This window comes from Zootoca vivipara, chromosome 3, assembly GCF_963506605.1.
Source record: "Zootoca vivipara chromosome 3, rZooViv1.1, whole genome shotgun sequence".
In the NCBI taxonomy this organism is placed as follows: Eukaryota; Metazoa; Chordata; class Lepidosauria; order Squamata; family Lacertidae; genus Zootoca; species Zootoca vivipara.
In genome coordinates this window covers 67,056,393-67,079,410 of record NC_083278.1, presented here as the reverse complement: position 1 = coordinate 67,079,410, position 23,018 = coordinate 67,056,393, and the positions used below count along the sequence as shown (strand labels likewise).

General features: G+C 41.9%; 2 protein-coding genes across 4 annotated transcripts in view; one reads left to right on the top strand and one right to left on the bottom strand.

Moving 5' to 3' along the window:
• Window positions 1-1,976: 1,976 nt before the first annotated feature.
• Window positions 1,977-7,928, top strand: DYNLT1 (dynein light chain Tctex-type 1). 2 transcript variants are annotated; one of them, XM_035108638.2, is made up of 5 exons: window positions 1,977-2,135; window positions 3,712-3,753; window positions 6,326-6,449; window positions 6,724-6,801; window positions 7,530-7,928. In XM_035108638.2, the coding sequence occupies exons 1-5, from the start codon at window positions 2,109-2,111 to the stop codon at window positions 7,598-7,600; spliced, it is 342 nt and encodes a 113-aa protein (XP_034964529.1). In that variant the 5' UTR covers window positions 1,977-2,108; the 3' UTR covers window positions 7,601-7,928. The 2 variants fall into 2 exon arrangements, with proteins under 2 accessions (XP_034964529.1, XP_034964530.1); XM_035108639.2 differs by lacking the exon at window positions 3,712-3,753 and having other exon boundaries at window positions 1,986-2,135.
• A 59-nt stretch (window positions 7,929-7,987) lies between these two features.
• Window positions 7,988-23,018, bottom strand: part of TMEM181 (transmembrane protein 181) — a 34,011-nt gene continuing 18,980 nt past the window's right edge. For both annotated transcript variants that reach the window (XM_035108640.2, XM_060272787.1), the window contains exons 12-17: window positions 21,582-21,684; window positions 21,426-21,477; window positions 20,059-20,141; window positions 19,089-19,178; window positions 18,589-18,655; window positions 7,988-17,099 (exon numbers count right to left, since the gene is read on the bottom strand). In XM_035108640.2, coding sequence (XP_034964531.2) covers window positions 17,021-17,099; window positions 18,589-18,655; window positions 19,089-19,178; window positions 20,059-20,141; window positions 21,426-21,477; window positions 21,582-21,684 — 474 coding nt within the window. In that variant the 3' untranslated portion in view covers window positions 7,988-17,020. The remainder of the gene's footprint in view (window positions 17,100-18,588; window positions 18,656-19,088; window positions 19,179-20,058; window positions 20,142-21,425; window positions 21,478-21,581; window positions 21,685-23,018) is intronic.

The following is a 23,018-nucleotide window of genomic DNA, read 5'->3' as shown; positions in this document are numbered from 1 at the left end:
ATGGGAGCTCACCCCGTTGCGGGGATTCGAACCACCAACCTTCTGACTGGCAAGCCCTAGGCTCAGTGGTTTACACCACAGCACCACCTGCGTCCCTTAGAATTTGGGCTAGGTAGGCGCTAACTTCTGGAAGATGTTGGCAATGCAGTGTTGCCTAAGAACAGAAACTGGCCTCACCAACTGCTGTGGGTTGGAAAGGGAAGAAATTTAAAGGGCTGAAAGTGGGTAAGAGTGAAGAAAAAAGCAAAATTAAGGTGCCCTCAGTTACAAAACCTGCAAATTATTCCAGCAGAGTAAATGCATAAATGCAGAGTACATAAATGCACAAATTTAATAAATAATAATAATGAGAGTAAATGGGAGGGATTAAGAACTGTCATCTAACCTGTGATTCTTGAGAAGTATTCAAATTCTTCTGAAGCATTTGAGGAGGGCTCTGTTGAAGCATTTGAGAAGCAAACCCAAGATAGTAATCTACCCTCTCTCTGAGGGGTGAGCTATGCATCCTGGCAAGTGAAACGCTTGAAACTCTTTTGCCAAGATAGCATGATAGGGAGGAATAAACCAATTTTATGTATAACTTTTAGTCATTAATCAATATGCATAAATGTGATTTAATAAATATATATGAGGGAAATAGTTCTGAAGGGCGGAAAGCATTGTTTTTAGATTCTGAATTGGGGATTTGCAGCTCCCAATATATCATTGAACTGTAACTCTCAATTCATTGGCCATATTGCCTTCGGTGATCATGAGAGTTGGCATCCAACATCATGCGGGTTCTCCACAATGCTGCATTATTGCACAAGGCCCCATTTTATAAGATGACACTTCCCTCTGTAAAAAAAACCTGCCTCTTCTAACATGGTGTCTCCTGAAATCGTTTTTGTTTTTTCCCTGTGGTGGCCGGTCAGGTGGTGCACTATTCTGACAGATAAGAAGCCTTCAGTACTAAGCAGTGAAAGAGATGGAGGGGGTCCAACATTTACAAATAGATGTTGCTAGTGCTATTTTTCTAGAAAAAGAGGTGCTGGAACTCACCGTGAATGCCTCTCTTGTTCTCTTATAAAGGCAATGGTGCCCACCTGAGAGGTGCCGGAACTGAGTCCGGTGAGTTATGGTTGAAAAAAAGCCTTGGATGTTGCAGGACAACAGAGGCCTGGGGGCTGCTACATCTCATTGGTGTGTGTTGGTTGCTGTTGGCCAGGCAGCAATGACTCCCCTCCATGGTACTGACCTTGAAGTCTCCAGGTGACACCCTTGGATAAGGGCTTTGAAACCTCCCCCTCAGTGCACTGCTAAGCAGCAGTCTCTTTATTCCCCCCATTATACAATTTCACTGGCTGATTCCATTTTTGTTAAGGATTTTTCTTTAATTTCTAAAAAAAATTATCTATAAATTAAGTATACTGTATTCCGCTTTGGTCAGCCCTCCCTTCTGCACCCTTCATTTTAAGGTTACTAACAAAATAGAACACGTCCAGAGGAGGGTGAAGGTTGGAGATGAGGAACTCTGAGCCAAAGACAGCACTCCAGAGGGTCAGACTAGATGTCCCTTTGGGTTCATAACTCTACAATTCCGAGACTGAAGGAGCTGGATATATTGGGCCTGCAGAAAAGGCTATTAAGAGGCACCCCAAGGCCCAGCCAGCATGGAAGATGGGGAGTTCTGGAGGAGGGTGAGCCACCCCTGTATTCTAAATAAAATAAAATAAGCGAAGCATGTGTGCTAATCCTCCCTTCCCTAGGGTCGCTAAAGCGCAAGCTCCTCAGCTCAGCGCGAACCACACACACAAAAACCCAGAAACGGCGAGTGGGGGCATTTTCCACACCTCTTATTCAACAACAACGGAAACCGCGCTCGCTTGCCTTTGATTGCGCAAGCGCGCGCGAGAGAGAGAGAAACAAAGAGAGAGCGTAGCTCAGCAACGCTTCCGGTACATTTGCCAGCGTCGGGCGATTGGTTGGGAAAGCACAGGGGCGCACTTGCGCAGCCGCGTAAGCTCGAGAGAGAGAAAAGAAAGAAAGTGCTGCTGTCTGCGACCGGCGAAGAGTCGGTTGCGCATGCGCCGCGTGGGACAAGATAGGCTGGATTGCTGAAGAAGAAGATGGACGAGCTTCAGTCTGCAGAGGAGGTAACGGTTCCTAAGGACAGCGGCGTCCCTCCTCCTCCTCTGGGCGGGTGGCCGTGGAGGGAAGGGACGGCGTGCCCCTTTCTTCCGTTGCTGCGGGGACCTCCGTGGGGAGGGCGGTGGCCATGGCGGGGTTCCGCCCCTTTGCCCATTGTCGGCCACGTTCCCGTTCCTGGAAGGTCGCTTGGCCCTCCTCCCTTGCCAGCCCCGGCCCGGGCTTTGCTGGCGCTCCCGCCGCTTCCAGCCCTTGGGGTGAGAGGGAAGATGCCGCCGCCGCCGGGCTGCCTTACAAGCCCCGGGGCAACTTTCCTGCTGGCGGTGCTGCCTCTCTCCGCTCCCCCTGCGATAGGGATGGCTTGTGCCAGAAAGCGCCGCTCTTCGTGGCATGCGGCTACACGCTTTTGGGAGGTGCGCCTGCAGAGAACCGAATTAATAAATCTCTTGCCGGCTGGTCTAATGGCCCAGGTTCTTGTCCTAAGGGAAACTTCGCAAAATCGAAGAAGGAAGGAAATTTTCCCCTCTTAAAGGAGGAGAGAAGAAAACTAGCAGGTTTCATGGGGTGTGGTGCGATCTCCTTTTGGGTATACAGGGGTTACTGTTCCATCAAATCCATGGTTATGTAGCTATAGAAAAGAGACCCTCAAACATTCTTTCAAATGAATGTCCTAACCCTAATCATCATCAGGTAGTAAACGTGGCCCATGGTCAAAGGTGAGCTGAGCGCCTCATGTACTCACTTCTATCTGCAGATGAGATCCGTGTCTCAGCTAGTCATAAACAAGTATTTCATAAAATTTATATACCACGATTGTCAAAAAATAAAAAAAACACAAAAAAACACCGACACCTCAAAACCTTTATTCTCATTTATAGTAATGTTTATTATATATAATGATAAAAATATAAAAGAAAAAAGGGAAAGAAAAGAGTTGCCTTGATGCATGAGTGCCAGAAAGGCCTACACATATTTATGAATAGATTGTAAAAGGGGAGTAAGGTAAAGGACCCCTGACCATTAGGTCCAGTCGTGACCAACTCTGGGGTTGCGGCGCTCATCTCGCTCTATTGGCCGAGGGAGCGGATGTACAGCTTCCAGGTCATGTGGCCAGCATGACAAAGCCGCTTCTGGCAAGATGATCACCCCGTTGCGGGGATTCGAACCGCCGACCTTCTGATCGGCAAGCTCTAGGCTCAGTGGTTTAACCCACAGTGCCACCCGCGTCCCCTAAAAGAGGAGTAGTTGTGGCCTTTGTGTTCCCTGGCCACTATATGTGCCTGCCACCTCTATTCTAGAAGTGTTTGAAGGGATGTTAAACATATGCTTTTATGTGACTGCTTAAGAAGTTCGTTTGCTGCAGTTACAAGCGTTAAGGAATTGCTTGGCACACTTTGCGATGGCAGGATTCTATGTCTGGTGAAGTAGAAACAAGGTGTTAGATGCTTAGGGAAATAAATCAAATCTGATTAATGTTTGCCGCACTAGCCTGTTAGTTAAAACTACATTTGTGTCAGTACTGCAAATTGCTCACTTGGTTTAAATGTTATTTCTGGCTTCTTTTCTTTTCTTTCCCCCTGCAAGACTGCGTTTATTGTGGATGAAGTAAGCAACATTATAAAAGAGGTAGGATGGTGTTTATGCTACATCTTCCATTAATATATCCTCATTGCACAGCATCTGCTATATTTCCACTGCGCCCCGTAACTCCCTTTAAAAAGATAAATATATCACTGCTGCATTGTGGAAAATACACAATGCACTGAAGTGTAAGGCTGCAATCACTCACACTTACTTAGGAAGAGGTCTTATTGAACTCAGTGGTACTTCTGAGGAGACATGCCTAGGTTTGTGTTGTAAGCCCACATTTAAAGTGGCAACATGAGCTATGTAAACCGCCTCTTAACACACATTGCAATTTCTCTGAAATATGTGTGTCTCTTTGTGCTCATAATTTTGTTATTGGTGTATACATTTGGTGCAATTACATAAAGATGCATATTATTTCATTTGAAACATTTCAAGGGGATTGTAACTCGCTGGCTCTGTTTTGTGAACATTTCACCTCTCCAGCAAGTGAAATGAAAGTATGAAAGCAGCAAAGCAGGGCAGTTCCCACAAGTGAAAGGGGTGGGAGGGAGGACCAGAATCTGCAGAATCTCTTGAATACATAGAAAACATTTCGGCATATGCAGATTGTCTCTCTTAGGGGAAAAACCCAACTTTACTTTGTAGTCCCTCATGCCATGTTGAATTCCACTCTGGAGGTGACGCCTGATCTGCAGGGATGATTTTTCTGGGAGTATCAAGCTGCAGTGGGAATAGGAGTAGAGGCTCGTTGGCCTTATGGCAGACTTTTAATCCCAGCCAGCCTGTACAGAAGAAACAGTCCTATTTTGATATCCTCATAGAATTGCATTCGTAAAGGTTTTTACCTCTCTTTTTAAATGATTAAGCATATCAAATTTAGGACTTCGCCTTGTAATATGAACTGACTTCTGGCCTAATCTGCAAGCTAGTTAAATCTACTTGAATCACAGTGGTGACATGAATCTTGAATGCATGTACCTTGGCTTAAATGGAGTGGACTGTTCTATTTCCTTAGATTCCAACTTCAGGAATAATCTTTTGGTGACTTGCAGCTATAGAATCAATATACAGTAGTTAGTATATTTAGAGCAAATTTACTCTAGTTATGTGTTACCTGGGTACCAGTGTCTTGTTTGCTAATCCTCTGTTGTGGCAACCTTCCTGGTGATTAGTGAAGGCTTAGGAGCACAAGCTAAATATGTTGTACGTGCCATTCTTTGTTAAGCAAATATATGATTGGTAACTTATCAAGTACTGTATGTAGAACTCATCTGTGTAAAAACCTACCTCCCTTGCAGGTGTTGTTGTTGTTGTTGTTGTTGTTGTTGTTGTTGTTGTTGTTGTTGTGTTTATTACACACCCTTCGCCCTAAAGACCCAAGGCAGGTTACAACATTAAAAACAGCATTTAAAACAATTTAAAATAATGGGACTATTAGATGCTAGTACACTCTGCTACAGTATTGTTTGCAAGCATAGAATCTGCAGGAAAAAGCATGAAAGGACCACAACTTAGTGACATTCAATGAACAGCTACTCCCTTGTTCTCGGTCTTGGCACTAATGCTTTACAGAGTGTGAAATCTATGCCTACAACCACAGGATAAGACTGAGTGAGCCAGACACCCATTTATTGCAGAGGGTATTGATTTGGGCTGTTCAACCTCTTGTTGCAAGATCTCATTGTCACTCCCTCTGTAGCTTCAGAAGTGAAAGACTTCTTTCTCCCTCTATGTGTTTCTGGTGATACGTTAAATGTTGCTTATAAAGTTGCTTATAAAGTTTTCTGGGTACTGGGGAAAGACCGAAAAACAACACAGTCCTTGCCTCCATGCTTGCAATATGTCAAACACAGCACTAAAGAAAAAAATTCCTTCAGTAGCACCTTAAAGACCAACTAAGTTTTTATTTTGGTATGAGCTTTCGTGTGCATGCACACTTCTTCAGATACCTGAAGAAGTGTGCATGCACACGAAAGCTCATACCAAAATAAAAACTTAGTTGGTCTTTAAGGTGCTACTGAAGGAATTTTTTTATTTTACTTCGATCCAGACCAACACGGCTACCTACCTGTAAACAGCACTAAAGAGATGGACAGTAACAGGTGCCTGTGCTTACCTGAGCACCATCACTGGTGGCATTGCAGCTTACCATGAGGGGTGAGATTGGCACACTGCTTGGATCCTAGGTTACCTCAGTCCCACCCCTGCCGCACTCCCAGAACACTCTGTTTTGGAGACTGCTGCCAGCAGGAACATCAACAGTACACTTACTGTCCACAGAGCTTTTTACGTGCATGGCCTTCACAGTGGACATGGTCTCCCACTAGCAGAGAGGTGTGTCTGCTCCACTGTAATTAGGATTGCAGTAGCCTCAGAATAAATATGAGGGGCCACATTGTTGGTTACCTGCCCAAATCATTCTTGCAAAGGTGTGTGGTTATTTGTGTGTTCTGGGTATTCCTTCTTCTTTGAAGTCCTTGGTGTGATCTGTGTTGCTTGGAAAAAATGTTGACATATTTATTCTAGCTTTTGAAATCAATGCATGCCTTTTAAAAAATTAGAATTCCTTAGCAGCCCGATGGTGATTTGAACCTCTCCTTGTCTGCAGGCCATAGAAGGAACAATAGGTGGCAATGTGTATCTGCACAGCAAAGTGAATCAATGGACTACAAGTGTTGTAGAGCAAATTCTGAGTCATCTCACAAAGCTGGGGAAACCTTTCAAATATGTTGGTAAGCGAATAGATTTCTGTGCTCATTGTATTATTGTTTTGACAAATGGTTTTGAGTAAAATCAAAAATTTAACTCTAAAATGGAAGAAATTGCAGGTGAGGGGGCAAAAACTCTATTGGTGATTAGTTTAATAACTGCTGTGACCCTAAAAGGTCATTTACGATAAGAGATGTTTACATAGGCATTTAAGGCTAAAAACAGATATGGATGTAACTGTAGCTTCTGCAGTGGAAACATTCCTTTTTCTAACAATACTCTATCTTCAATTTACAGTGACATGTGTGATTATGCAAAAGAATGGTGCTGGACTTCATACTGCAAGCTCTTGCTTCTGGGACAACTCTGCTGATGGTAACAAGAATGTTTTAATACTTTGTCTTAGTTTCTCCACTGAAATGTTTCACAAGATATTTGTGTGACTCTGGAAGAGAAAAATCCACACACACCTATCCTATGGTAATAAACTTCTAATATAGTACTAGAAGTTACAAGTGACCATGGGGCAGGTTATCCTTGTTACAAGTGCCTTATTCCCTTATTTCCTTAGGGTAGCTAGTAGAGCATCTCTGCTTTAAAATTGAAGGATTGTAGAGTTGGAAGGGGCTCCCAAGGGTTATCTCTTTGAACCTCCTGCAATCTTGGCTAAAAAAGCATCCATGACAGATGACTATTCAAGTTCTGCTTTCAAACCTCCAAGGAATGAGAGACCACCATCTTCCAAGAGAGCCCATTACACTGTCGAACAGCTCTTACTGTCAGAAAGTTCTTCCTAATACTTAGTTGGAAGAATCATCATGACCAGGGAATCATCACCAGTGAATAAACATACATGGTTCCTGTGAAAGAATAAAGTGTGACTGAATATCGGTGTCATGTGGTTCAATAATTTTAGGTTCCACTGCTACAAATTATGGGACGTTGCCTATGTAGTACAGAGTTGGCTGAGCAAGTGTGGCTTAAGATGCAATAGATTTTTTCCTACGTGTTCTTTAAATTGAAACCTGTGAACTTTATGATCTGATGTAGTTCTTCTGTATATAGTATGGCCATCCTGATTGACTTTTCTTCTCTTTTTGTAGGAACCTGCACTGTGAGATGGGAGAACAAGACTATGTACTGTATTGTCAGTGCCTTTGGACTTGCAATATGATTGCCTTGGAATTAATTCTTCAGCCTTTGTATCATCCCTTCCATTTCATATATCCACTAAAACTGTGAATTCAATGAACAACTTTGTTTTAAAAGAACTTCTGTCTTCTTCCAGTGAGAAAATGGGGAAGCAATTTCTATGCTGTTACATAAACACATCTCCTCTTATCCATATCAATTTACTCCCTGTCTTAACACTTTAAGGACTCTTTTCTCAAGGTGCTAAAACCTGAAACATGCTGCACTTCTTCAGCTTTATTGCAACTGGTTTGAATAAGACTAATTTCACACAATGCTTTTGTTTGTTATTAAATTATTGAAGTTCTGAACTTGTGTATGAGCATTCATAAAAGCTGTACATTCCAAAAGCAAGTGTAAGGCTAACCTCACATGCCTGTAACAGCTTGGCCCTAATGGATCATTGTGAAGAAATGGGGGTGCAGAGTTATTCCTTAAGCAGTCGTCCTTTTAGGGGCTTACCTGGTATCCTAAAACCCAACGCTCCAGTTGTTTACACTAGACAACTTTAGGTATTTTAAACATTCCCATATAAAGAAACTCCAGTTTTAATGGGAGCCAAAACTTTTAGGAGTGTATAATATGAGTACGCATGGAGGGGCTAGCAGCTGATTGCTCCAAGGTGCAGAGTTATCTTTAAAGTAAAATTGAGTTTGTTTTTTTTTAAAATCAATTTAGATGGCTCTTTGCTCCCTGACCAAACATATAACTAGGAGGGGCCATAGCTGCCAAGTTATCCCTTTTTTAAAGGGATTTTCCATTATGCTGAATAGGCTTCCTCGCGAGAAAAGGGAAAACTTGGCAGCTATGGGAGGGGCCCCAAGTTAATTGATTGTAGAGAAAGTACTTCTTATTTTACCCCATTCTGAAAATGGGAGACCAGCACACCTCACAAAACAGAGGGAAGAAGCCTCAGAACATTGATCCATGCTTGCCATAGCACAGGGCACATCCTTTGAATGTAAAAGATCCAAGGCTCTACCCCAGGGATCTCAAAGTAGGGTAGAGATCCTGTGTCTTAGTACACAGAAGCTGTCACTTAAGGAGTGAGCTGACATTTGAGAGCCTAAGCACAGTTGGTCTTATTGAGATGGTAGACTTGTACCAAACCAATCAGAAATCCACTTCACTGTAAGTTCTCGTGGAACAAGTTGGGCTAAATGTTATTTAAAATAGCCACATAAGTATTCCACACACCTCAAAGAATTGCCAGGATGCAGTATTTTTTATCAAAGCATTTTTCAGAACACTCCAGAATGAGTGAGCTGTTTTACTGTGAAACGAACTTGACTGTATGGCTGCACTCTGCCTCAGTTTGTGTATAACTATGTGGTCAAAAAAGTGAACTGCAGTTTCCAACCATGGGATTGTCGCTAGCGTTTGTGAATGGACCATAGCACAGTGGGAGAGGTACATGCTTTTCATGTAGCTTCAATCCCTGGCATCACTTATTCAGTGCTTCTTGGGTTGGCAGGGCTGGGAAAGTCCTCTGGCTGAGACTAGATGGAGAACAATTGTGTGATACAATAAAGAAGCATAATTTGTTCAGTTGCGACCCCTGGGAAAACCTGAGTAGGACAAACTAATGTTAAATAGCATGTTACTAAAATAATGGTTCAGTATTTATGGCCTTATTGTGCTCCACAATTTCTGAAACCACAGGGCATTTAAAAGCTTAAGAACAAAACATACTGCTATTCCATTAAAATAGCAAGCTTATCTGAAAAATTCAAGCACACAGGTGTTCGCAGGTGGACAAGACAATTCTCTCCCCACCCACTCCAGGGCCAACGTAGGCCCTGCAAATCCATATTGGCAAATTGACGTATTTCTTTATGAACTCGAGCTCATTGGCAGTGCTCTCACTGGGGCAGTTTTTTGGGGAAAAGGCAGTGGTGAGACTGGCATCTATCATCCAGTTGCAAAGTTGGTGGCAGTTCAACAGCATGCACTTCAATAAAGATTGCCAATTATCTTCGTCAGGAAAGAGAAAGGGGGCATGCACCCCCATTTATTGTCCTTGAGCACTTGGCAGAGATTGGTGCGCATGCAAGCGAGGTTCCAGTACTGTACCTGCTACAGTTCCATCAAGTAGCATCAAGGGGCTTCTGCTTGTCCCCCTGGAATGATGGCTGGTTGTCCACCATGCTTCATGAAGATATTTAGAGTTAGACATCATTACTTTGAGCTGTGTTATCATTTGATGTCACTTCCCCCCCCCCAAATAGACAACCAATTTTGTTTTCGTCAGATGCATCTATATTTTCATCAAATTCAGGTCAATGAAAAGACAGTGAAATTGAGAGTTTTTCCATACTAAAGCCAGAGCAGTTTTAGCTTATCTATTACATGCCACCAAATGAATTTCCATATGCACACATGGAAATAAACGTGCCACCATTTATTGTGTATGGAGAGGAACAATACTGAGATAGGCACAAAGGTTCTATATAAAACTTTATTGTGAATGCATTGGATTGGAACGTAATTTTACTATGCACAGTCTCCAAAAACATCTCTGCACCCAGTATTTTACGGAAAGTAAACTAACTCAAATTCCTGCTCGGGGAAAGTTATCACCAATGTTGCTAGTGCCCCATCAGAATTACAAAGAGCATCTACCCTGAAGCATGAAGATGACACATTAAGGTACCCCATGCATACCCTTTCCAAAAGCAAATTTATAGTTACAACTTTTCATTAACGTAAACGTACACTATGAAAAGGTTCTAGCCACGTTTTGGTAGAAAATATTTTCTAGAGGTTTATTTCATTTTACATCTATTTACAAATGTTGAGTTCAGTTGTACAGTAGCATAAGGAGCTTTTCATATCAATTACTGGCACAATTGGAACATATGGCTAAAAATGCAACAGATGTGACTACATCATTTAAATGCAGTAATGGCCTTGGGCACCATTTAGAAGTATTCTCTCATTGTAAGTAAGGCTTTGTACCTCATGTGGGAGTAAGTCTGATTGAACCAACTTAGACTTGCTTCTGAGTAAGCATGCACAGGATCAGGCTGCAAATTCCTTGCTAAACAAACTTCTTTTGATATAAACACAGATTTCCTATTCTTTGGCATGATTCTACTGGGTTTACACTTAGGGCTGAGCCAAGGTTACTCAGAAAAAAATTGTTTTCCGTGACCCTTTTGCCAGTGCTTTTTTCTGTATAATCTGTAGAAATCTTTGCTTGTTTAAACTTGCCACCCCTCAACCTCAGTGATATTATAGCACAACCACATCTGATTGGCTACGAGACAGTATGACATCTTCCTCCTTCATTATCTCTGGCTGGTATATGATCACTTATGTGACTAAGCCAGGAAGAAAAAGTGGTGGGTGGGAAGATCCTAAAGCAGCAGCGGGGAATCCCACCACTAGTTTCTATTTAATCACTAGTTTCTATTTAAAAAATTGAGAACACTACAGACTACTTTCCCTGAAGGTGGAAACTGAAGGTTGCAGCATACAAAACACAAGATTATAGCCAAAACAAAATTAAAAAATTTTCTTCCAGTAGCACCTTAGAGACCAACTAAGTTTGTCATTGGTATGAGCTTTCGTGTGCATGCACACTTCTTCAGATACCAAGATTATAGCTTTATCTTGTCTGAACGTTGAGCACAGTCCTAGTTACATTACTGCCTCTTAGTATTACTGGCACATTGAAATTTTAACCATAAACGCCAGTGTGTACAAACTGCATATTTACCTAAACAGTTAGCGCTGCAACTGACAATCACATCTGCTAAGGCAAAAGTGATCCATGTTAAACAAAGGCAAAGACAAAATAGGCAAAAACTACAAGCACTTTGAAGGAGGCTACACCATATGCGGGGGCAATGCTCATATTGTCTTTATCTAGAGATGTTTTTCACCAACAGTGGGCATCAGCAAGCCTTTTTACACACTCTACAGAAGCCATTTCAAAAGCAGCAACTTCTGCCAACAAAAAAGATGGGACACACATTTTTTTTAAAAAACAAAAACATGACGAAACAAAATATATGCTTTGTAGTGGGCGATGTTCTCCCACTGTAGCAGAATTACTGCTGCAGTTGTCCACTGGCAATTATTTTATTTGATGAGGGGATCTAGCTCATACTCAAAAGCCCAGCTGAAGCAAAGTTGCTTGGCAACTGATCCTTGTGGAAGCCAACTAAACACCATATCCAAAGGCACTTTCACTAACAGCTTCCTCATCCGGCTGCAGGGCAGGGATTCCCAAATGTTTTCCCCCATGGACCACTTGAAAATTGCTGAGGTTCTTGGCAGACCTCTAAATGATTTTTCTGCTTGTAGCAATTGTAAGGTGCAGTAGTACATTGCTGGATGCTTTTAAACTGCATTTTTACAGACACACTGCAGACTACCTGAATGAAGCTCATGGTCCGTGGAGCACAGTTTATGAAGCCCTGCTAAAAGGAAAACAACAGCTATCCCAGTGACTCTCCTATTCATAGGGAACCCCTTAGCAAAAAATAAAAACACAACACACTGTGCTCAATTATCATATCTGTGCAAAAGAATTCCAATTAATACACCTGAAAATAGTCTCTACTACTACCTTGTGTTTTCCCCAGTTTGCAATATGACAACTTTAAATGTTCTGGGTGTTTAACACTGAGCTTTTTAAACAAGTTGCTATGTGACATTAAAAAAAGATAGGTTCCTCATGAAGACAGTAAAATGTCTGCTTCCACTCAGTATCAAAACTGGTGAATAGCTAAAACTATATTAAAAATTCCAGGACATGCAGGTTATGATTATAAATATAACAATTTTGTACGAAAATATTTTTGGCAGTTTATGAAACTCTACATTAGCAGTATAATGCAGCCAGAATGAAGAACTTTCAAGTCTCATCAACTTAGGCGATTGAAGTAAGTGCTTAATTTCACCACTGAAATCAACACTGCTTGGAAGTGCTCGATTCTGGCTGTATTATGCTCTAGTTTAAGATGAATCAAACAATTGCAGCGCACAGTAAGCAACACTGATCAGCTTCAGATGTAAGCAGAAATATTTTACAAATAGAAAATAACAAATGGCACTAAAAATGCAATGGGAAACATAGCTGGATGCTTGTTCCTGGGACTCGTCAGATGAGTGAGATAAGTGGAGACAAATGCATTAGTGATCTGATCACAGACAAAAGCAAAAAGTGGCCTTCAATTCCTAAAGTTCAATGAACTTCGGGGACATTTAATTAAGAAATTAACTCAGGAATTCATTTATTTTCTCCAGAATTAAGGGAAAAGGTAACTTGGGAACTTAAGTAAAACTGAGTGATCGTTCTGTATGGACAAGCATTGAGACTTTGTAATGACCCCCTCCCCTTGTCCCCCTGCATATTGTTCTGCAAGCAAAAGTCCTCACACAGGGCTGACACTTGTCAGGACTCATTAATTGAATATCACCCTAGATATTTAAAATGTAGAAGAGAAGCCAACAATAATTTAAAAGAATATATACATCAAAAGACAAGTAGTACAATTTTTCCACATGATTACTAGGGGTCAATATCAAGAAATATAAAAGATTAAGAAAAATACACATCTAGTTTCCCAAGTTTTACAACGTGAAGTCGTACTTAGATCCACTGAAATCAATGTACAAGTTACTTAAATCCATTGATTCAAATGGGTCTACTCTGAGTATGACCAACATTGGATATTATCCATAGAATATACTCCATGCCTTGGTTTTAATTTGCTGTTAAAAACAACAACATTTTACTAAATACATATTAGCACTCTAACTTGCTGATTGCCACAGAACAAAACATCTGAAATGGTTTATCAGAAACCCAGCAAAAGCAAACTATTACATTTAGATGATTATACTAATACCGGTATTAGGTCTTGTACTTTTGATATGCAAAGTGCATGACACTCTTTCATAGCTTTAATACCAGTGTAGATATTTACTTGCAAAAATAGCGGAACAAATCCTTCACAGTGCCATAAATTCACATGTCACATTAAGCCAAACCGTGGTTTAGGACCAACAAACTCCCAGAATGGGGATCACAGATGCTTTGCTTGTCACTGCTCATTTTGCTGCTGAGCTAAGCCATGGTTTGCCTTATCATGTTGTTCAACCCAGAGGTCAGAATATGCAGTAAGCCAAACCATGGCTTAGTTCAGCAGCAGCAATAACAGCAAAATGATGGGGGTAGCAAAGCAAATGGGATCTCCTCGGGAGGCTATATGTATGCCCTAAGCCATGGTTTATTCGTCAGTTTATTCGTAGCCTTGAGGTATCAATCACCATATACTTGTCTATGGCTAGGATTCAAAGCGCTGTGTTTTTTGCAAGTACTAACCCTTTTCCAGAGTAACTCCTTGCACATACTGAGAAAGCCGTCATCCCACCAACTCTCTCATATACCCACAGAGAAGTGTCCTTTCCACTAATGCACAAGGTTCTTATTATCCCAGCCTATGACTAGAAAACAGTAACAGCAGAATGAGCAGGTAACTACAGGTAACTCGCATCTGACGCTTATTTAACAGGCACACTCTCGGCATCATGCACGTTGCCAAAAAGTGGTGCAAAAATGGCATGCACCGGGGGGGGGGATAAGAAAACGGTACACAAGGGGGAAAAGATCCAACAGCCTTCATGAGAGTGTTTGGGCATAGAAGGGGTGGTTGCAGAGGGTGATCAGAGGTGGCCAGAGAGACTTGTGGAGGGGTTTCTAGAGACAACTGAAGGGTTTGGAGTGTGGAGAAACCTCAGACTGCAGAGCCAACTGAGGGCCAAACAGGTACTGACTGTTGAATGGCTAGAGCAGGCATCCCCAAACTGCGGCCCTCCAGATGTTTTGGCCTATAACTCCCATGATCCCTAGCTAACAGGACCAGTGGTTTGGGAAGATGAGAATTGTAGTCCAAAACATCTGGAGGGCCGAAGTTTGGGGGTGCCTGGGCTAGAGTAACTGGTCAGCTCAAGTTCAGAATGCGAGGATGAGGATAGAGAGCATGAGTCAGCAAGTTGGAGCCTGCAGAAATTTTCTCAACCTTTCAACACATATGATCTGACCCTTCCATGAAATGCATCCTCAAGATCATCTGTGGGAATACAGACATTCTGAGACCATGCAAGGAAATGTTTGATGAGCCCAAGAGACAACAGCAGCACCTATCAATCACCATGCTCCTCACAAAGAAACTAGCAATAGCAGCAGCAGATGTGCCCAGGCAACCCACTTCTAGATCTGAACCACAGCCAAGCACTTCTTCCGGCTACCAGTCAACTCCCCTGGGTCTTCATATCGTCTGCAGTAGCATCCAGCAAGGGAAAGGATGCAGAAGACTAAGAGCCACATTCATCCCTCACCAGTTAAGTGCAGTGATTTTTTTAAAAAAATGTTGTTAAATGGCTTGCTAGGGGTCGGTTTGGGCTTTACACAATTTTGCTTATACCCGCAATGGCCAAAAACACAACCCCTACATGAGATGCAAGTCACCTGTAGACTGTTTCTGCAGCTTAAATTATGTTAGGACAAGGTTTGCCAAGCAAGAGATGCAAATAGCAATTCAAGTGTGACCAGCAGAAATGCACTGAACTTTTACATTCAACTCAAAAAGGGTCTTCAGTCCTTGCATATTGGTCATTTTTGTTATGGTCAGTGATATAACAAAGTGTTTCTGCAAAAGGAACCTACTGGAGTTATTTATAGGCAAGAACATGGGCTTGAAAAAGCACATGAAAATACTGACAGCTTCTGTGAGGTAGGAGGGCTACCCATGATTTCCCCATCATACTATTTTAATAAATCCATTCAGAACCAAAACTACCAGGGTGGGAGAGTAAAGAGGCATTTCTCAATAAATTGTGATTGGAAGCACCATTCTGCTAAACTGTATCAACTTCAGTAGTGCACATTTCCAGCATGGGTAAGAATGGAACACACAAAAGCTGCCATTTTAGGTGTGTCTGAAGATGAGCTAAAAGAAATGCCTATCGCAAAACAGAACCCAAAATGGCTCAGATCATACCTTTCATTGAACCAACTACAGTCAAGTACACACATCACAACCACTACACTGAGGCTTCACCACGCCATTGCTGCAATGTGTATATTGGCTTGGTCCCATTGTATGCACGCAATGAGGATGATTCATTCCATGTTAGCCATTGTCTTCTGCCTATGTGGCAGGCATCGTACAAAGGCTGTTTCAAGTGGCCTCCACATGGGTCATAACATACTGTCACGTTCCAACAATTATTGCAGAACTCTGAAATCTGAAGACTTCTCTGTAATTTGAAGGCTCCAATTTACCTTGCTGGTTTATACAGTTGGTTCAACAAAATGGATCAACCACCATTTTGGATCGTGCTCAGTTAAATGAAGAGAATTTCCTACACAAATATCTCCAAGAGCCCACCTAGGTTCACATCCAACAGATAATGTGTTTGTGTTTCTATACTACTGGTTATTAAATACCAAACTATTTAAACACCCTTATCTGGGGGGAGGGGGACAACAGTTACAGAATTTAAAGGAATGTGTGTTAAAATTATATATTGTTCCCTCTTAAAAAACAATAGCAACCAGCATCCAGTCATCATTTACACAGGCAGAAGATACTCAGGTGCATGGCTATGATTTTCACCGAATGTGGCTGTTGTTTTAAGATAAAGCAGCCTTAGAACACCTTCTTTCTCAAATTATTTTGCTCTTCCAATACAATTATATAGAATTATGTCGGTCTCAGAAGAAACTGAACTGGTGTGCTTAATCGCAATCACAAAATCAGATAACTGAAAAAACTCCTTCATTTAATTCAAGTCATATACAGTGCTGAATCACAATTGCAATTCCTACCCACCACCTTTCAACCCCTGAAATGGGAAAACAGAAATTGAGGTTTCTCAAGATGTTGGAAGTGCCAAGCAGATTCCAATCAGAGTAAGTTTGGGGTTGAATGACGTTGGGAGCTGGGGCATTTCCTCTCTTCCCTTCTCTGCAAACACAGTTTGCAAATGTCGAAATAAAATTATTTTGGAGTAAAAAATAAGCATCTCAATACTACATTCCAAGTAAATAGTTATAAAACTATGAGGAAATCAAAGTATTAGCTGTGGCAATGCACAACAAGCTCCCCCAACAATCTGGTCTGGAGGCATCCCATCACAACTGTTTTCAAAAAAGCGGGGTACACTTTTGAGTTTACAAAATAACTCTTCCCTAAAAATTATATTCTGCCCCCTCTCCCACTTCAGTTTTTGGTTTGTAAACAGAAAGGGGAAAACAGGAAATCCTTCCACAGAAGTCTATGATCAGTTAACAATAGACTCAGGAAAAAGATTTTTAGGGGGGTGGGGGGGGGAAGAGTGTCAAGATTGCTTTTGTTCTCATAGAGCAGGTCACTTCTATGAAAACTTAATCGCTGTCTGATTCTTCCTTGAATTTGGCTCTGATGGCTTGACCGTTCTGAAGTGGCATTTCTTCATAGTCACTCCTGTCCCCAAAAAAAGAGATATTCGAGAACATCTTAAGACATAAATAGCATGAAACAACACTTATTCTGGGCAAGTAGACAAAATTAGTATGATCTCAAAAGATTTGTTGTTCTTTCAAACATGAACCCTCTTCAGGTAAGAATGAAAGCAGTATTCTTTAGCTTCCTTCCAATCTATCTAAAGAGTATGGCTTCAAAATCTGACCATATTGGAAGGTTGGTATAGGGAGCTTGCTTTAATTTTAAGTGTTCAAAGCAATTCACTTATTTTCAAGGCATCCTAAATGTAACACTGATGGGTCAGTTGGAAGTGTACACTTGTCTTGTTTGCTGCTGAATTTGAAACATGACCAAAAGATGAGAAAACAAGCAAGGACACGTGCTTTTCTCAGAAAAGAAAAGCAAAACTCTGTGAACCCCCCCCCCCCTTGCAATTATTCAAGCAGCTGAACATCCCCGCCGTAAGGGTTGCTGCATAGCTGCTTACACATAGGACAGGCTCAAAAAGAATAAGGAAGCAAATTGATACTCTTTCTGCCCCACACAAAGATTATTCATATGTTGGAAAGGGTTGGGGTAGAATGTGCAGCTGCACTTTCCAATACAAACGGTCATTACCCTCAAAATTACATAATTTTTGTAAACCGTTGATTAAAAACTTTATACTTTTGTATTAAATGGCTAACAAGTTAGATAAATAACTGTAGGCACAATGTCTGTCTTAGCACTTGCTTTCCCTGCCACACATGCATTTCACTCACGTGGCTTATCTCACAAATTCAGACCTCGCTCCCTAGAATGGAGCCCTCTCATAACCAAGTCTGTGGCTATAAGACTCTGTGGTCACAGAGGCTATAGAGAGATGTTAGTCATAAGTGAGCACACTGGGAGCAGAACAGAAGAAGAGCCTGCTGTGAACCAGGCTCTCACAGGGACAAGCAGATGACTGTGGGAAACCAGCAAGCAGGATTCAAGCACAAGAGTACTCTCTCCTCACATGGTTTCCAGCAACTGGTATTCAGAAGCATTGCTGCCTCCAACTGTGGAGGCAGAGTATAGCCATCGATAGCCCTCTCCTCCATGAATTTGTCTCATCCTCTTTTAAAGTCATGTTGGTTGGTGGCCATCTCTGCCTCCTGCGGGAGTGATTTCAAATCACTGCTCAGCCGACGAAGCTCACAAGAGACCTACTGGCCTTCCACACTCTCTCAGGCCAACCTAAGTTGCCATGAGGATAAATGGGGCAAGGGAGCACATATGCCACTTAAGCTCCATGAGGGAACTAATGGAAGCTTTTAAAAAATGTTTGACCTCATATTATTCCTGCCACAAGTACTAGATTCTTCATCATTTGCTTCCAATATACAACTATCACCAGTGACAGGGCAGTCCTTTTTAAAAGGAAACCTCCATGGCTTATATTTTGTAGAATATGAGAAAAAATATTAAATTAATACTACTACTGTACAGTAAGCCTTACATTACTTACCCATAGATCACATCATCATCTGAGTCGTTCAGCATAGAGAAGGCAGGGTTATCTTTCAACTGAGACTCTGAAAGGTTTTGCAAAGGAAAAGTTCACTTAACAAGATATCTCTCTATTATAGGACCTTTCCAGTTCAGCTCACTTGAACTTTCAGATAGCTTTTGATAGTCAAAATGAGTCTTTCAAGAGAGACCACAAGCCGAGCATTTTTGGGAGGAGGGGAATACGTCTTCTTATGGAGCACCATGGAGGGAAGCAAGACTCTGCCAGCATGGCGAGTGGTGATGGGAGCTTGAAGACAACATGCGGAAAGTCACAAGTTTCTTATGCCTGCTCTAGGGTTTAAATCCAAATAGAGATAATACCTGAATATTTTACACAATAGTATGACATGGGGGGGGATGGGGACACAATAGTATGACATGCAACCTTTTTTCAATAGAATAGAATATGGCGGGAAAAGAGGGAAAAAAGCAAAAGCCGAACTGAGGCCAACTTACCATACAGGGCATTTTTTGATGGTGAATATACAAAGGCTAATGTGTATAAATAGAAGTTCAATAAGCCGTAGAACGATAGGAATTCTGCAGGTGGTAACGGTCAAGGATATCAAGCAAAACAATTCAAGGTGCACACCTTGCAGCACACAAAATGTCATTCTCCACATTAAGGCCTATGTAGGCAGCTAACCTGGACAAGGTCAAAACCCTAGCAAAACATCCAGGAAAAAGTTACCTCCAGATTTAAAAGTCACATCTGCTTTACAGCTGCCTCACCTATAGGTAGTGTCACAGACGAAAGCAGTGCTAATGTTCAAAGCTGCCCCAACATACAAAAAGCTAAAAGCCAGCCTGTCTACTAAGACAGCGTTTCTCAACCACTGTTCCGTGGCACACTAGTGTGCCGCGAGACGCTGGCTGGTGTGCCGCGACGTGCGGCGACGAGAAGGGCGATTTGCATTGTCACGTGCCTGGCGGCCGCCAATAAACAACACTAACCCGCCGGAAAGCAATATTTCTCCTCCTCTTTCCCAAAGCTCAGTGCAAACGAGCCTGGCGGCCGCCAATACACAACACTGACACGCCGGAAAGCAATATTTGGCAAGTGTTTCATACAGTCATAATTATAATATAGGGCGGCACAGAGTTAAATTTTTAAACTTTTTTAATGGTGGTGTGCCTCGTGATTTTTTTCACGGAACAAGTGTGCCGTGGCCCAAAAAAGGTTGAGAAACACTGTACTAAGATCACATAGGGAGGCTCTCCTTCACCTGCCACCAACATCTGAGCTATGTTTGCTTGGGATGCAGGAGAGGGGCTCTTCTGTGGATGTGCCATTGCTTTGCAACACCCTGTGCAGCCGATGGCCTTCATTATATAGGGAACTACAGTATGCTAATCCCTCAAACAGCCTGACATACACAGCTTGGCTGAAACACCTCAGTACCACGATGTCACAATAAAAGGATATAATTATGATAATGGGTCGACAGTTCAGCCACAAAGTTGTCTTGCAGAACCTGGGCTCCAAAACGCAGATAAAGTATAACGATGCTGCAGTTAAGGGAGAAGAAACCAAAAAGCCGCTCAACATTTTGTCATTCACTTTCTAACCAGAGTTAAATGAAACAGTAAATTAGTGCTAGGGCAAATGTTAAAAAGGCAAAGGTAAAGGTAAAAATCCCCTGACAGTTAAGTCCAGTCGCGAACAACTCTGGGGTTGTGGCGCTCATCTCGCTTTACTGGCCAAGGGAGCCGAAGTTTGTCCACAGACAGTTTTTCCGGGTCACGTGGCCAGCATGACTAAGCCACTTGTGGCGAAACCAGAGCAGCGCACAGAAACGCTGTTTACCTTCCCGCCGGAGTGGTACCTATTTATCTACTTGCACTTTTTGGCATGCTTTCAAACTGCTAGGTTGGCAGGAGCTGGGACCGAGCAACGGGAGCTCACCCTGGCGCGGGGATTCATAGAGTCATAGAAGAATCATAGAGTTGGAAGAGACCACAAGGGCCATCCAGTCCAACCCCCTGCCAAGCAGGAAACACCATCAAAGCATTCTTCTGCTTAAAGACCTCCAAAGGAGGAGACTCCACCACACTCCTTGGCAGCAAATTCCACTGCCGAACAGCTCTTACTTTCAGGAAGTTCTTCCTAATGTTTAGGTGGAATCTTCTTTCTTGTAGTTTGAATCCATAGAAGTTTTGAACCGCCAACCTTCCGATTGGCAAGCCCTGGGCTCAGTGGTTTAGACCACAGTGCCAACCGTGTCCCTTAGGGCAAATGTTAGCCTTCCTAATTAAATCTACTGTCAATGCACAGGAACACCCAGATCCTCAAAAGGTGAGTGCATGAGAAGGGATGCAGTTGTGGGACGGATGTGGTAATTGTGCCAATGGAAGTTATTATTTCATATATTTATATACCACTTAATACCAAAACAGTCTAAGTGGTTTGTAAAAACCAAAAAATATTACATGTATATATGCCAAGCATAATCTATCGGCTTCTAATACAGTCAAACCTCGGTTGTCGAACGTAATCCGTTCTGGAAGCCCATTCGGCTTCTGAAATGTTCGGCAACTGAGGCATGGTTGCAGGAGCTTCCTGCACTCAAGCAGAAGCCACGTTGGACATTCGGCTTCCGAAATACATTTGAAAACTGGAGCATTTACTTCTGGGTTTTTGTCGTTCAGGACCCAAAACGTTCCAAAACAGAGGCGTTTGGGATCCAAGGTTTGACTGTATGTGCTTTATCAGAAATGTGTAAGATGCTAATCTGCACCTCAGCAGAATGATTTCTGTATCCAGCACCTTTCAGAAAAGAATTAATATCTTACCTAATGACGAGAACTACAAATGTCAATGCGGTCAAGAATTTTAGCCTGAGATCTGAGGAAAGGAGAAGAAAAATGGTTATCTGAAAGTGAACACAAATATCTCACTGGAAGAACATTGCCACGCAGCAACCATGACTGGCACAGAACAGAGCTTACCGACATAGGGCATGTTTCGGAGTTCTGAGCATGCCCTGATTATCAGGAACAAAAGGTACAAAATGTACACAGCTGCCACCACAAGGAAGAAGATTTTCATACCCTGTTACAAAAATATATACAAAAGTTTTAAAAATATTATTCTGATGGTGATTATGACAACATTTCTTTCCTTTCCTTCATGATGAGGTCTGAGGGCAGCTTAACAAGAATGTAAAAATACAGTATCAAATACAGTTAAAACATATTACAGCCACGAGAATGGGATGGGCCCTAAAATATATGTCTCCAGTGTCAAAGGTGCATATCCAGCCTTTCACTCAGGCAAGAGTGGCTTTAGATGAAAGGCTTTACACTTGAATAACCATGGCTAAACTTAATCCCAGTCACTATATGCTTCTCGGATAAGAACACTTTTACATGATTTCCAAAATGCTGGTCAGGCTAAACACAGGGATGTTGTGCTATCAATCCTGTTTCTCTATGTCAGGCTTCCCCAAACTCGGCCCTCCAGATGTTTTGAGACTACAATTCCCATCATCCCTGACCACTGTTCCTGTTAGCTAGGGATGATGGGAGTTGTAGTTCCAAAACATCTGGAGGGCTGAGTTTGGGGATGCCTGCTCTATGTGTTTCCCCTGATTTGCAAACCTGGTGCACAGGTGGTCATTTGTTTTTAAAAGAAGCTGAGAACAGTGACTTTATAAATCACTTTGTTTTTCCTGTTCTGTTTCATTTTCTCTTAATACAATTATCTCCCAATATTTATTGCATTGTATTAAGACATCCTCACGTGATCTTAGAAAGAGCAATTGGACTTCTAAGAATCTAAATGAAAGATATAACTGATGACCAACAAAGAGTTATAGCTTACAAAAGTGGGCAACAAAATTAGAATAATAGAATTGTAGAAGGGAAGTTGGAAGGGAGAGTTCAACCTCTGCAATGCAGGAATATCAACTAAAGCATCCCTGGAAGACGGCTATCCAAACTCTACTTAAAAACCTCAAAGGAAGGAGAGTCCATTATGTTCAGAAGGAGTCTGTTCCAGCGTGAAGCAGCTCTTACAGTCAAAAATTTATTCTTGTTGTTTAGTAAGATCTCCTTTTTTGTAACTTGAATCCATTGGTTCAGGTCCTATTCTATGGAGCAGGAGAGAACAAGCTTGCTCCATCTTCCATGTGACAGCCCTTTAGAAACTTGATTTTGTTACATGTGAGATTCTCCTAATTACAATAATCTGTGTGAAATGGTTTTTACAAAGCTGGTAGGTGTTTGTTGGGATCAGGGGAATCTTACATGTAACAATTTCAAGTTTAACCCTGAATTAAAGTGGGTTCTCACCACTTAAATGGTGAAGGTTCTTCCAGGGATCTCAGAAGTCGTCCCTGGAAACTAAATGTAAGCAAAGCTACAACCAATATTTAAGTGACAGCC

Coding starts and splice junctions, on each gene's coding strand:
- DYNLT1 (XM_035108638.2), top strand. CDS start 2,109: ATGGACGAGCTTCAGTCTGCAGAGGAG. Junction 3,754..6,325: donor TAAGCAACATTATAAAAGAG/GTAGGATGGTGT, acceptor CCTTGTCTGCAG/GCCATAGAAGGAACAATAGG. Junction 6,802..7,529: donor CTGGGACAACTCTGCTGATG/GTAACAAGAATG, acceptor CTCTTTTTGTAG/GAACCTGCACTGTGAGATGG.